Source organism: Lates calcarifer, linkage group LG1 (genome assembly GCF_001640805.2).
Source record: "Lates calcarifer isolate ASB-BC8 linkage group LG1, TLL_Latcal_v3, whole genome shotgun sequence".
Lineage (NCBI taxonomy): Eukaryota > Metazoa > Chordata > Actinopteri > Centropomidae > Lates > Lates calcarifer.
The window spans coordinates 1,478,592-1,493,603 of record NC_066833.1 but is presented as its reverse complement, the minus strand read 5'-3'; the positions used below and the strand labels follow the sequence as shown (position 1 = coordinate 1,493,603).

At 38.7% G+C, this 15,012-nt stretch overlaps 2 protein-coding genes across 3 annotated transcripts; one reads left to right on the top strand and one right to left on the bottom strand.

Annotated features, from left to right (window-relative positions):
* Positions 1-683: 683 nt before the first annotated feature.
* On the bottom strand, positions 684-5,692 carry LOC108882400 (interferon-induced protein 44). Its single transcript, XM_018674888.2, has 9 exons — positions 5,535-5,692; positions 5,229-5,255; positions 5,069-5,089; positions 4,521-4,554; positions 4,087-4,288; positions 2,752-2,904; positions 2,326-2,494; positions 1,437-1,537; positions 684-1,332 (listed from the first exon to the last, which is right to left on the bottom strand). Exons 2-9 carry the CDS (start codon positions 5,251-5,253, stop codon positions 1,165-1,167), a joined length of 873 nt encoding a protein of 290 aa, XP_018530404.1. The 5' UTR covers positions 5,254-5,255; positions 5,535-5,692; the 3' UTR covers positions 684-1,164.
* Positions 5,693-5,716: 24 nt separating this feature from the next.
* Positions 5,717-9,186, top strand: LOC108882401 (uncharacterized). Of its 2 annotated transcripts, none has more exons than XM_018674890.2 (7): positions 5,717-5,829; positions 6,722-6,801; positions 7,202-7,268; positions 7,366-7,467; positions 7,650-7,670; positions 7,760-7,948; positions 8,204-9,186. In XM_018674890.2, exons 2-7 carry the CDS (start codon positions 6,730-6,732, stop codon positions 8,473-8,475), a joined length of 723 nt encoding a protein of 240 aa, XP_018530406.1. In that variant the 5' UTR covers positions 5,717-5,829; positions 6,722-6,729; the 3' UTR covers positions 8,476-9,186. The 2 variants fall into 2 exon arrangements, with proteins under 2 accessions (XP_018530406.1, XP_018530405.1); XM_018674889.2 differs by having other exon boundaries at positions 7,366-7,554.
* The last annotated feature ends 5,826 nt before the right edge of the window (positions 9,187-15,012 follow it).

Genomic DNA, 15,012 nt, shown 5'->3' with positions numbered 1-15,012 from the left:
CTTACTGTCCCCATAAGGTGGTGCTATGACTGTGCCTGAATATTAGCATGTAGATGTGTTCAGGCCATGACACTTGAGTCAAGTTTGAGGCAGATTGGACAGTGCATCCGTGAGTTACAACTTCCTGTTTAATGGCATAGCATCAAAATTTGCCTTGGCGACACAGCATGGGCAATCCCATGAAGACTCACACTTTCCAAAATATAGCACTATGGCGCTATAATAATATCTTCTATATTGGAATGTAGATGTGTTCAGGACAGGTCTGTTGTCAAACCTGTGAAATTTGGGGCAGATCAGACAAAGTATGTGTGAGTTACATCAACTTCCTGGTTAATGGTGAAACATCGAAATTCACCACGGTGTCACAGACACATGAAAATTTTCACAATAAGGTATGCCTTCACACCCTAGTGCTTGGGCCCTAATAATGCTTATAAAGGACCATTTCACCTCCTTTAGCTTCATCATTTTACGGCAGCTCCACAACAGTGAAGGTACATCACTTTGACTGCCTCTGTCCTCACTTTTTCTTTCTAATCTTTTTTTAGGGCTGTCAATCAAGATAATATAATAATATAATAAATTCAAAATGACCCACAATTTGTTTGAGTTAATTCAAATATGCCCCCTTCGCCTGTGCACTCACTGCTCCCTCAAAACACAACACGTCAAGAACATGGTAAGCTAGCAGGTGAGTCTGCAGATTTATTATCATTGAAGAGTAAAAAAGCTGCCTTTTACAAAGCCGACAAACAACCTCATCTTTATTCATGACTTTCACTTCCACATGCTGCTTCTCAGATGTTGTGGTGTTGTGATTGTCCACTCAGGATGGCTCTGCTCGCTATTGTGCTCCATTTTCATAACAACACAACACTGCGATTCATATCCCATAAACATGTTACTAACTCAGTATCTTCCCTTTCCTGTAGTATTGTGCTCTTCCGTCTCTCTCTCCTCTTCTGTCTCTCTCTGCAGGTATTTCTGCCTCTGGAGCTGTAGAGTCTGATCTGTGATGACAAGTCTCCTGCTGCTGCTACAACTCCACTCAACACCTGCTGCTAGAATTAGAAATTACTAGTAATGCTTCTAGTATTACTGTTGCTATTGCATTTACAAGAACTGTGACTTCAAACTAAAGTAACTTGTACATCAGAGAAATTACAAATACACTTGGTTAATGAAGTCATCTCCAAAGTCAATTATCAGCCTCAGACAGCTTAGGATCAGAGTGTCAACATTATCATCAATGGAGATTTCTTCACAGTAGTTCTTCACAGGAAGGATACAGTTCAGTGGAATTCCCAGTGCTGAGCTGAGATCTGTCATCTAGGTTTTAAAGAAATAATTTTTCAGTTCAGTGATGACCAAGGGAACTAAATTATATCCCAGTTAATTATTGTACATTTATGAGATGACTGACAGGAACTCACCTTCTTCTTTATGTACTTGCTCTTGTAGGTGTTTCTCAGACTCTCTGCAGTTTCGGGAGAGGCCTCATCAATTTTGGTGACAATAGCCAGTTGGGGAATTCCTGCAGGTTCAGAGATTCACTGTGTATTACAGGTCAATATTTCTTTGGCAGTTTGATTCTGTCTGATTATGTCTTCTCAGAAAGCCAAAGGCTTGCTGCAAGAAGTTTAACTTTAGCTAAACAGTCCATACACACTGAAGCCCAAAAACCCAATTCCAACATGACCAGCTGCCACTATAACCACATGTTCAACTCAGTGACAAAGACAAACCAGCATCATATATAAAAATAATGTAGAACTGGGTGTTTTGTGTTCAGATTACAGAATTATCATCATCAGGTTTTTTGAAACTCATATCTCTATAATGGTATCTGCATCAAAATCCAGTATAAGCTGGTCTGGGAGCACATCTGTGTTTCTACTCCCATTTCTATGCTGCTTAAGAAGCATTAAGCTAGGACCTTTGGTGATTTCATGTCTCAAACCATTTCCCTAAAATTCCCTAATGTGTAGGACTATTATTATATTGAGAGCCATACAACAGTGCTGGGGAACAGAAAGCCTATTTGATGAATTCCCATGATAGCCTATGTCATATTGAGTGAATATAGAGCTGGGGGGTGACCCCACTGGACTATACTCTCTATATAATCAATTTTGTGCGAATGGTCATTTAGTTGATTAACAACAACATCAACATGATCACACTGTTGAAGTTTCATCTGAGAGTGAACTTGGTTCTTTGAAAGGAGCTTTTAAATGAACATTCTGCCTGAAAGTAAAAATGCAGGATTGGTCAAATTCTTGAAAAAATAAAATAAAATACTTCTCTGATGTCTGATCTTACCCATGTTGCTGGCTGCATCTCTGACGGCCTTCATCTTCATCAACACTGAGTCCTTAATTTCACTCACACAAGCAGAAAACACAAAAACCACAACGTGAGCTCTGTCATCTGGAGAGGGTGAAGAGTTGTAGCCGTGATCATCACTAGTCAATGGAGACACAGGATTGAACTGGAAAATAATGAAAAAATCCAAATAAATAATGAGACATGAACATATACAGTCTGTGCTATGAATAAAACAGTTTGGAGGTGAGAGAAGTAAATACCCCATCACTAGTAGAACTCTTAGAGCACTTAGATTTTACTGGAAACATTTTAACAGAAATGTTTAGTAAATGTTCTTCGTTACAGCTCAGTGAAAACAGATCAAGAACAGAACTGATTTACTGAATAAAGTGAACAAAGATAACAGTGTGACAGGTGTACCTTATAACCCTCCTTCACATGTCCCTTCATGGCCAGTTTGATGTCTTCCACACTGATTCCTCTCTCTGTCCCCTCTTCCAGACCCATCACATCATTGAAGACCAAGGGGTAAAAGTTCCCTCTGCCTTCCTTTGGGATTCTGTGGGTTTTATACTGAAAGACAGGTGGATAAAATGTTCAGGATTCATGATTATGGTCTTATTTCTAGTTAACTTTACAACCCTGTTGCACCACTGAAACCAGTTCAGTTAGTTTGCTACCAGAATTAACAGGATGGACTTAATGAGTCCCAGAAGAAAAGTTGGTCCCCAACAAAATCTCATAAAGTTGGACTGACTAAAAATACAATTTTGAATATTTTGTCCCAAAACTGTAGGTTTTTATTCCGCTAGGCCCTACAGGCCAGTTTATAAAATTGACACTGAGCCTACACCTTTGTGAGCAATTATACTTGTGGGCTGGTGTATCTGTGTCACTCTGCAATTAACACAGGTTTCTATGCCACTATGTTGAGTTGGACTTGGAGCTCATTAATGTTTAACAAGTTACTTAAACTGGAATTACTGGTGAATTTTCTGTGCTTGTCCAGCCACTTAGAGACAAGGTTCCTACTGTAGTGATGCTACAATGAACAGTGGTAGTTACATTTCTGGGGAGGTACACATCAGGCTACAGTGCAGGGTACACAGAAGTATAAAGATGTATCCAGAAATGAAGGAAAAACACATCTGTGCAGATCTAACCACAGAGAGGGGCTGGGCAGTAGCACACAATCTTGTTTCAGATTTGAGTAGATCCAAGGCCAAACAATATCAAGGCCAGTATCACTGACACTGATACCAATATCAACATTCTTATTGTTAAAAGCTGCAGTACTGTCGTGTTTGCTTCAGAACACACTGTCATGTCAGTCAATGTCAGTGACTGCTAAACATTAGGCAGGGTGAACTCTTTCTTGTACCATCCATCCATCACCTATACTGCTTATCTCTTAAGGGTCGCAGGTGGCTGGATCCTATCCCAGCTGTCATTGGGCGAGAGGTGGGGCCCTGTTTGGATCACCAGTCCATCACAGGGCCAACACAGAGACAAACAACCATTCACGCTCACATTCACACATACAGGCAATTTAGAGTCACCAGTTAACCTGCATGTCTTTAGACTGTGGGAGGAAGCTGGAGAACCCAGAGAGAACCCACACAGACACAGGGAGAACATGAAAACTCCACTCTCGTATATCAACAATCCTTAAAGTGTTTCCAAGATTAAGAAAAAATCACTAGAACAAGACCAGTAGCCTGCATAACAGGAACTGTTTTAGATGGGATTACTTACATCTTTGGTGAAACTTGTCCCCGAGGTGGTTGTGCTGGCCAAAGCTGAATTGGTCATTCTCCCTCGTACAACGTTTCCAACAGAATTAACGAAGCTGGACTTTCCAGCACCGACTGGTCCACAGAGCAAAACTCTGAGATGTTTGACTTCTTCAGCTTGAGGTTGATAACCCTTCACATACTGCAGATCTCTCTCATTTGTTCTGTTAAAATATGGTTAAATTAGATTCAAGAGATTAAGACTCTACAACCATGGAGATTTTACTGTCTCAAAATAATGATTTCTAAACTAGAGAACATCATTAACTAAAGCCCAGTGTTGTTGAACCAGGGAAATTAAATAATTTAACAGATTTAATGTGTTGAGGAGCAGAGGAAGAAGAAGAAACACACAGAGCTACAGCGCCACCATGTGGACAGTTTACATTTACTCACCCCCAGGATACTTGTCTCCATGGATTTTTAAATGCTGACAAGAAAAGTGTAGTAAAAACCATTTAGTATAAAACAGGAGCGTTTTGAAAGAGCAGAGTCATGAAGTATGTGTCAACCTGTGAATAATAAACAGACTCATGTTCTAACGTTGGTTCGATAAGTTACTGGGAGAAGGTGGTGGGGTCGGAGGTTCTATAAAGTAAAACAGACACAATCATTTGAGTAAGTAGAGGAAGGCAGTTGTTGTTTTCCTGAGACTAAAACCAAACTTTAACAGAGAGAGTAGTTTCAGTTTAAAGGTTAAAACAAACAACACTGTACAACTGTCACTGTCAAAGGTGAAACTGTATATTCTAAACCAGCCTACATTTTTAGTTTGAAGTGGAGTAATGTTGAACACATGTATTCTATTGAAGTGGAAGAAAAGTTTTAATGTGACACATTTCTTTGATTAAATAACATTAGTGCTGCATCATAGGTTACAGAATAACACCATGTTTGTTTAAACTGTCTGAACTGTGCTCTGCAGGTGGTTTCATGGTACTTACTTGGAGGAGATGGAGGTGGAGCTAGACAAGGAGAAATAAATGGAAATGTTCAGTCTTCATCAAGTGTAAATGTAAATATATGAGTGCATGGTGAATATATTCTATAACCAATACAGAATATCATTGACTGTGCTCTGCAGGTGTTTTCATGCTACTTTACCTGGAGCAGATGAACCGCCTCCCATGGCTATAAAAGGAGAGAGAATGTAAATAATATTATTTACGTCATTTCCTACAGAGAGAGAGAGAGTGTGTGTGTGTGTGTGTGTGTGTGTGTGCGTGTGCGCGCGCGCGCGCGCGTAAATGTAAGGGTTTCCTTAGTTACAGAACTAATTCAAACAAAAGTTAGCGACATTTAAAGCAGTGTTTTGAACGCGGTCTAAAAAGAAACGTATCATATTCAAACGTCAAACCCCCACATGGACAGTAACTTGATGATAAACAGGTACAGAGTTCACACCTTTACCTGAAACTCGTGCTCTGGTCCTGGAACTGATCGCGGTCCTTTATAACACTGCTGATTCAGAGTCAGTACCACCGGTCCAGTCGTTCAGTCTCACAATAAGCAGAATACTGTCTGGGACCGGAGCATGTTCCTGTGAGAGGACGACGGACTGACAGAGGAAGCTCACTAAACTGTTCTTGTAAATCACGTGGTCCATCAAAGTGAAAGTGAATCTAAAACAGCAGTTTTCTAAAAGACCACGAGCTGTTCCAGCAGCAGAGCAGGAGGTTCATCTGTGGCCTCCTCAGCAGTAAAGGTATGAACTCTCTGACATGTTTATCATCAGCTTAGTCTCACATACACACTGTGGTGACTTATTAATGTCACACACACACACACACACACACACTCTCTCTCTCTCTCTCACGGTATTACAGTTAAAGAAGCATTTCTTCCATAGGCCACAGTTATAAAGGAGACGCCTCCAGCTAAAACACGGTCAGCTGTTACTGTTAGTGTTGTATAGTTTTAGCTCATGGAGTTTGAATCTTTGTGAAACTTTTCCAAAGTCCGGAAAGGTTTGTTTTCCTCTGAGTGACGTGACGGCTGTGTGCGCGCTCACGTTGTGTCTCGGGAGCGAGGATCCTTGCTCGGTTGAAGCAGACGCTGTAAAGTTAAAGAGGAAACTGAGTAAATGAGACGCAGGCGATCACAGAACAACACAACACGGAGCATCATCATTCATGTCAAGTTTTCTTCTCACTGAAAACTGATCCACATGTGCAGTTATATATATATATATATATATATATATATATATATATATATATATATATATATATATATATATATATATATATATATAATAGGTCCTGTTTACCTGTTTAACCTTATTCATTAAATCCTTCTGTTTGCCTTCTGTTTCTATATGTGGTCTTTACCCTGTAATATGCTGTGTAAAGCTCTTAGACTGAGCCTGTTGAGAGGAGCTGTACAAACAGACTTTCCTCTGCAGACTCGGAGCTTATTGAACTGTTTAACGCAGCACTGGACGTCAGCAGCAGACTTTACAAGTAGACAGAGGGTCTGAACACAGCTGTGACCATGTGTGTTTGATCTGTTTTCATGTGTGTGTCAGTCAGATTGTGTTTGAGTTAGAAACTCTGCTGCTTCTTATGTTTCTGTCTGTGTTGCTTCTCTGTCTTCAGATTCAATCATGGCGTCAAATAGAGCTGATCCACCTGGTCCTGAGGAGCCAACAACAAGCGATCATAATGACAGACCTCAGGTCAGTTAATTAACCTGCTGTAATGCACCTGTTCCAGTGGTCCACTGAAATAAAGGACTGAGCTCAACTAGAGTTAAAGAACACACATGGAAATAGACCAAACCAAAACCAACCAGAGACCATCTCATTGTGCATGTTGACAGTCTGTCCCAGGAGCACTCAGTACTTATTACTGGATTAATAACAGGTAGTTGGATAGTTCCTGCGACAGTCGTCATCTTCAGGACCACATTTAGCCATGATGACACACACACAGTGAAAACAATATGAGCGTTGCTGTCACAGCCAGTAATGAAGAAAACATCTTCACTAATGTGACAACAGGTGCAACAAAACATAAAGAGAAGAGTTACAACACAGATAAATGCAATCAGAGGAAACTTTGAAATGTTTGTTTCAGATGCCACAAGAACTGGACAAAATCCTGCAGAGAATGGAGCCATGTGTTCAACAAGACCTCCGTGCTGGTATGTACTGGTTCAACTGGTTCATGGTTTTATTTGAGCTTTGAAATGTTTTTAGTGTTTTTAGAGTTGAACTCACTGTCGTGGTCCTTCTCTGCAGCCTCTAAAACTTTGTGGGAGAATTTTCACAAACGCTCGCAGGACTCAAATATCAAAGAATTCTATAATGTCTGGGGGAAAGTCATCACAGAGTCTGACACAGGTTTGTTGAAAACTGAAGAACCGTCTCCTCTGACTGATGGTCAGCTCAGTTCAGGCTGTGTTACAGTTGTACCTCAGTCTCCCTCAGGTGAATATCAGTCACATGAACCAGTGATGATGTGATGATATAAATATGTTTATATATTGTATATGTATGCTGAATGCTGTTCTGTCTCTCATCAGGAAAGACGTCCCGCTCTGTAGGTGAGTGAGTCTCAGCTGATGTGAATCTGCAGCTCTCAGTGACTCCTCTGCTCGTTCACCTTTTTCCCTCCTCTGTATTTGTTGTACAGTCAAGGTCTTCACAGTCACCACAGGGGAAACCTTTGGTGCTGATGAAGCTCTGATGAACCAGGTGAACACCTGTCCAGAGCTTCAGGTGAAGAGGACAGAGCAGAAGGACTGCAGAGTGCTTCTTCTTTTCTGTCCAATCACCTCACGTCTTGAGTCAGACGTGGAGGTTGCCCTGGAGAAAGTGACAGGTGTGTTACCTTTCTTTCAGCTTGGTCAACAGTTTTATGTTGTTCAGGTTTAGATTTTAGACTCAGTCTCAGACCTGTGCTTTCAGCTCTGTTCCCTACAGAAGAATTCACTCTGTCAGATGACTCAACAGCCTGAAAAACCTGCTGACGTTTGTATTTTTAAAGAAGGATGTTGTGAACTAATGAGAACGACGTCCTCCTCTGTTCCTCCAACACTGAGCTCCATCTTTTCTTCCTCTCCTCCCTCTCCAACAGGTGATAAACCAGTCATTCTGGTGCTGATGCATCACACCTGGAAAGCTGACTACTCAACCTCTGGAAGAACCTGGTCTGAAGCCATTAAACATGTCGTCCTGGATGTTCATGTTCTCTTCCATGAGACTGTGGGAGGATTACTGATGTGTTCAAAGAATGAGGAGGCAGTCCGTAAAATACAAGAGGTCTTACTGCAGCACAGTACTCCTTATAGTAGTGGTCAGACAGGAAAAAGTAGTTTTTGGCCTTTAAGTTGGTTACAGAGACAGTAGCAACTCTGGCTTCAATGAAACAGCAACAACGAAAAATGTAAAGCAGTTAAAGAAGAAAGAAAGTGGAAGAAAAACCACTACGGGTGTCAGTCAATGTTTTTATAATAATATAAATAATAAGGCCCCCACTCAGTCAGTCAGTCAGTCAGTCAGTCATTTACTGTAAGTTCCAGTCTTTTCATTTTTGTGACACATTTCTTTCATCTTTCTTTGTAGAAATCTTCTTGTTAAACTTGTAAAACATGTTTGGGATCAGACTGAATTCATGAAGTCAGTGAAGCTGCCTGTTCTCAGTTTGCTCTGTGCTGGTGTGAATCTGAATCTGAACTCTATCAAGATTTCTTTCAAAAAGAGGTTGTTCTTTCTTTTTTGATGTTGATAGAGAGGAGGATGAAGTGCAGCTCGGCTCTGCACCTGTGGTTTGGACAGTTTCTGTGGACTCTCATGACCCCTTTTCCACCACAGTAGTTTTGGTTCTGTTCAGGAATCTTGGAACCTTGGTTCTATTCAGAGAACCACATAAACATTCCATCAAATATTCTAATAATAATAATATAAAGGACGATTTCACCTCCTTCAATGATTCTGATTAATTCACTTCTTCAAAATATTATTCTGAATGGCATTAGATGCAGTTTTCTTGTCAGCTTGTACAGATCTGTGGAGAACAGTATCTTTGGCTGAGTAAATGTTTCCGTGGGGTAAAACGTTTGTTTGAGAGTCCAGCTTCATTAATTCTGTCTGTGGTGTCTTGTGATGGAGAATGATCGATTCAGCTTCGTTTGTCACAAAATCTCTTTTTTCTTTCTGCTCACTGGTTTTAAATCACTGTAATTAAAGTTAATAAGTAAGCAACTCATTTCATTGATGCAACAGGTTCATTGGGTAAATGATGTCCTGCACCAGGTCTCCACTAGATGGCAGCATTGACATTAAAACTGTAGTTTTCTGTCTTGTCAGTATGAAACTGAGGTGGAGCAGCAGAGTCCAAGTCCAGTTCCGCTGCTGGAACAGATCACGGTGTTTACAAAGCTGAGATTCACAGTGTCAATCAGACAACAAGCAAACTGATATCTGGGACTGGAATAAGTGTGTGAGACAGACAGAAAGCAAAGACTGCAAAGATAGAGGCTGGTTATATAAAATCATATTTCTATTAGAAAAACTACAGCCCGGTTTAATACCACACCTGTTTCCTCAGCTGATGAATAAAAAAGTGATCTCCCAACAAGTGTAGCTCCCCATGTGTAACTTTTACCCCATACACCTGAACACATCATACACCTGAACACATCATACACCTGAACACATCGCGACGTGCCTCCTCATTGGTCATGAACCTCTGGGCGGAGCTCAGAGAGGCGGAGAAACGAAGCCGGAACAGATTTAAACCAACGTCCGAGCCGCTGCCTCTGTTTGTCAGTGCTGTGAGGAAACGTCGTTACCGGAGAGTCTGGATGCTACAACAAACTCTGGAGCTGGTTTTTGTCAGGCACCAGTGAGACTGGACGCTGAACATACCTGCGGCGCGAAGGTAAGGTAGCTAGCTAGCTGCTAGCGTTAGCATTAACGTTATTCAAGAGCATTAGCATTAGCATTACCTCGTAAAGCTATCTGTTGATAATGTGTTTAAATCCCTGTTTGTATTTATATCACTTTACCGACATTTTGTGTCTCTGTCTCTTTGTGTTCCATCCGGGTCATTGTGACTCAGTTTGTGTGTTTGTGGTCATTGTGTTTCATGTTGTGTCTCTACCAGTGTTTTACACCTGGGTGTTAGCTTTAGCATTAGTGGGCAGTGTTAGCTTTAGCCGTATCATTGATATCTTGTCTTTGAGGCTTTTTTCTTATTGTCGTCGTTTATATCTGTGTGTTAAAGTGTGTGTGTGTGTGTGTGTGTGTGTGTGTGACTGAGCTGTGGAGGTAACTAACTGTTGAGTCTGTTTACAGCTCTGTTAGCTTCTCTTTACTCTGCAGACATGTCACTGCTTCTTTCTAATGTTGAGCTTTAAGTCCGTTTATTCAGGATTATCCTGTCGTTGTGATCATGTTGTTTCTCTTTGTGGTTGTTTTGCATCGCATTGTGTTCTTGTAGGTTTGTGTCTTTGTAGTTTTGTGTCTGCTTCAGGTCATTTTGTGTTTCAGTGCGGCAGGTCAGCGTCTTATTGTGATCGTTGTGCGACTCAGTTTTTTGCCTCTTTGTCGTTTTGTGTGTCTTTGTAGCTTTGTGGTAGTAATTCATAGCCATCCATTGATCCCCTGTTGTGTATATTATTGATTAGAAATTAGTTTGTGGTGACTTGAGACTTTATTGAGCTCAGTTTTGTGTTAAATCCAAGCTGGAAAACTGGATTTGAACTCTGTGAGAGCAGGTCACAGTGTCTGAGCTCACTGTTAGAAATTACTATAAAAACTGCTTTTCTCTCTGAGATCAATAGAGTCGTATTCTAGTAACATAATGAATTATTCACCTCAAAACTCAGAGTGTGATTGTCACAGTTTATTCTTCTCCACTGTTCTGGTTTTGGAGGTGAACTGTTGTTTATTAATAAGATTCAGCTGCTGATTGATTCTTGTGATGATTTTTCATATGTGACAGTAAACAGCTCATTTTCTGAAACAGCCTCTAATGTTTGTTAAATGTTGTGTTTCAGCTGTAATGTTGAAGATTTCTCTGTGTTTTCATGGTTAAACTGTTGATGAGGAATAGGTAGCAGTGTATTGATCATTTTCCTTTGTATGTTTCTCTTTGGTTTCCTCCAGGTGTCACCACTTCATCCACGACATGGTCCACGATCACAGAGACATGGTCCACGATCACAGAGACATGGTCCACGATCGGAGTCTTCGTACAATGAAGACGTTCTTTGAGACCAGGACTGAGGCCTCCAGGTAATTCACTAACAGCTTAACATCAACTGTCCATCATCATCGTCTGACATCATCCTATACTATTACTTTTTTTGGTGATTTTTGACGATATACTATACTATGACATTTTTTGACCGTTTTTGACGCCATACTATACTATGACATTTTTTGGTGATTTTTGACGCCATACTATACTGTGACTTTTTTTTTTTGACCGTTTTTGACACCATACTATACTATCACATTTTTTGGTGATTTTTGACGCCATACTATACTATCACATTTTTTGGTGATTTTTGACTCCATACTAAACTATGACTTTTTTTTTTGACCGTTTTTGACGCCATACTACACTATGACTTTTTTTGATGGTTTTTGACTTTTTACTATACTATGACATTTTTTGACCGTTTTTAATGGTTTTTGACGCCATAGTAAACTATGACTTTTTTTGATGGTTTTTGACATCATCCTATACTATTACTTTTTTTGGTGATTTTTGACTTCATATTATACTATGACATTTTTTGACCATTTTTGACTTCATACTAAACTATTACTTTTTTTTTTTTGACCGTTTTTGACGCCATACTATACTATCACATTTTTTGGTGATTTTTGACTTCATACTATACTATGACATTTTTTGACCGTTTTTGACGCCATACTATACTATGACATTTTTTGGTGATTTTTGACTTCATATTATACTATGACATTTTTTGACCGTTTTTGACGCCATACTATACTATGACATTTTTTGGTGATTTTTGACGCCATACTATACTGTGACTTTTTTTTTTTTGACCGTTTTTGACACCATACTATACTATCACATTTTTTGGTGATTTTTGACGCCATACTATACTATCACATTTTTTGGTGATTTTTGACTCCATACTAAACTATGACTTTTTTTTTTGACCGTTTTTGACGCCATACTACACTATGACTTTTTTTGATGGTTTTTGACTTTTTACTATACTATGACATTTTTTGACCGTTTTTAATGGTTTTTGACGCCATAGTAAACTATGACTTTTTTTGATGGTTTTTGACATCATCCTATACTATTACTTTTTTTGGTGATTTTTGACTTCATATTATACTATGACATTTTTTGACCATTTTTGACTTCATACTAAACTATTACTTTTTTTTTTTTGACCGTTTTTGACGCCATACTATACTATCACATTTTTTGGTGATTTTTGACTTCATACTAAACTATGACTTTTTTTTTTTGACCGTTTTTGACGCCATACTATACTATCACATTTTTTGGTGATTTTTGACTCCATACTAAACTATGACTTTTTTTTTTTTACTGTTTTTGACACCATACTATCACATTTTTTGGTGATTTTTGACTTCATACTATACTATGACATTTTTTGACCTTTTTTGACGCCATACTAAACTATTACTTTTTTTTTTTTGACCGTTTTTGACACCATACTACACTATGACTTTTTTTGATGGTTTTTGACTTTTTACTATACTATGACATTTTTTGACCGTTTTTAATGGTTTTTGACATCATCCTATACTATTACTTTTTTTGGTGATTTTTGACGATATACTATACTATGACTTTTTTTTGACTGTTTTTGACGCCATACTAAACTATGACTTTTTTTTGACCGTTTTTGACGCCATACTATACCATGACATTTTTTGGTGATTTTTGACTTCATATTATACTATGACATTTTTTGACCGTTTTTGACGTCATACTATACCATGACATTTTTTGGTGATTTTTGACTCCATCCTAAACTATGACTTTTTTTGACCACTTTTGATGGTTTTTGACGCCATACTATACTATGACTTTTTCTTTGACCGTTTTTGATGCCATACTATGACATTTTTTGACCATTTTTGACGCCATACTAAACTATGACTTTTTTTTTGACCGTTTTTGACGCCATACTATACTATCACATTTTTGACGCCGTATTATACTAGGACATTTTTTGATGGTTTTTGACGCCATACTAAACTATTACTTTTTTTAAAAATGTTTTTGGCGCCATACTATACTATGACATTTTTTGACAGTTTTTGACGCCTTACTATACTATTACTTTTTTTTTTTGACCGTTTTTGACGCCATACTATACTATGACTTTTTTGATGGTTTTTGACTTTTTACTATACTATGACATTTTTTGACCGTTTTTAATGGTTTTTGACGCCATAGTAAACTATGACTTTTTTTGATGGTTTTTGACATCATCCTATACTATTACTTTTTTTGGTGATTTTTGACGATATACTATGACTTTTTTTTGACCGTTTTTGACCGTTTTTGACGCCCTACTATACTATGACTTTTTTTGACCGTTTTTGACATCATACTATACTATGACATTTTTTGACCGTTTTTGACGCCATACTAAACTATTACTTTTTTTTTTTGACCGTTTTTGACGCCATACTAAACTGACTTTTTTTGACCGTTTTTGACGCCCTACTATACCATGACATTTTTTGGTGATTTTTGACGCCGTACTAAACTATGACATTTTTTGACCGTTTTTGATGCCATACTATACTATGACATTTTTTGACTTCATATTATACTATGACATTTTTTTAACGTTTTGGCGCCATACTATACTATGACATTTTTTGATGGTTACGGCTTTTGGCCACTTGTAGACAGAGATCAGACTAATTTGAAATCCAAGCTGGAAAACTGGATTTGAACTCTGTGAGAGCAGATCACAGTGTCTGAGCTCACTGTTAGAAATTACTATAAAAACTGCTTTTCTCTCTGAGATCAATAGAGTCGTATTCTAGTAACATAATGAATTATTCACCTCAAAACTCAGAGTGTGATTGTCACAGTTTATTCTTCTCCACTGTTCTGGTTTTGGAGGTGAACTGTTGTTTATTAATGAGATTCAGCTGCTGATTGATTCTTGTGATGATTTTTCATATGTGACAGTAAACAGCTCATTTTCTGAAACAGCCTCTAATGTTTGTTAAATGTTGTGTTTCAGCTGTAATGTTGAAGATTTCTCTGTGTTTTCATGGTTAAACTGTTGATGAGGAATAGGTAGCAGTGTATTGATCATTTTCCTTTCCTTTGTTTGTCTTTCTTTGAGACCAGGACTGAGGCCTCCAGGTAATTCACTAACAGCTTAACATCAACTGTCCAACACAGAGACTGACATTAAATTCTAGCTCTTCAGTAACTGATCTGAGGTCTGAACAGTGTGATTAGTCATAAAAAGACTTCAGTCATTAGTTTACTCACAGAGTTCATGAGTGTACAGTTGAAGTAGAACTTAAACATCATGTGTCTTTCTCTGTCTTCCTCATCAGTGCAGTAAATCATCAAAATGTGAGGAACTCATTCAGTTCAGTGTCATTAGAAACGCTGTCATTTAGCTTCTTTGTGCTTCTATCAACCAGAGTGAGTTCAGACTGTAACAGGAACATTTCCATCCACTGCTGCTGTGTGAATATCAGCAGCTGCTGGAGTCAGTTCTCCAGTCAGAGCAGCTTCTTCTGTCTCTGTGTAGAAACCTGATTTAACTCTTGGACTAGTTCTGTTTAGTCCAGAACCAGTTAGTCCACACTCTGGTTTCTTTGTAGTTTACTGTCTTTTACCTCTCTGTCTTTGGCAGTTTGAAGTTCAATACGCAGAAACTC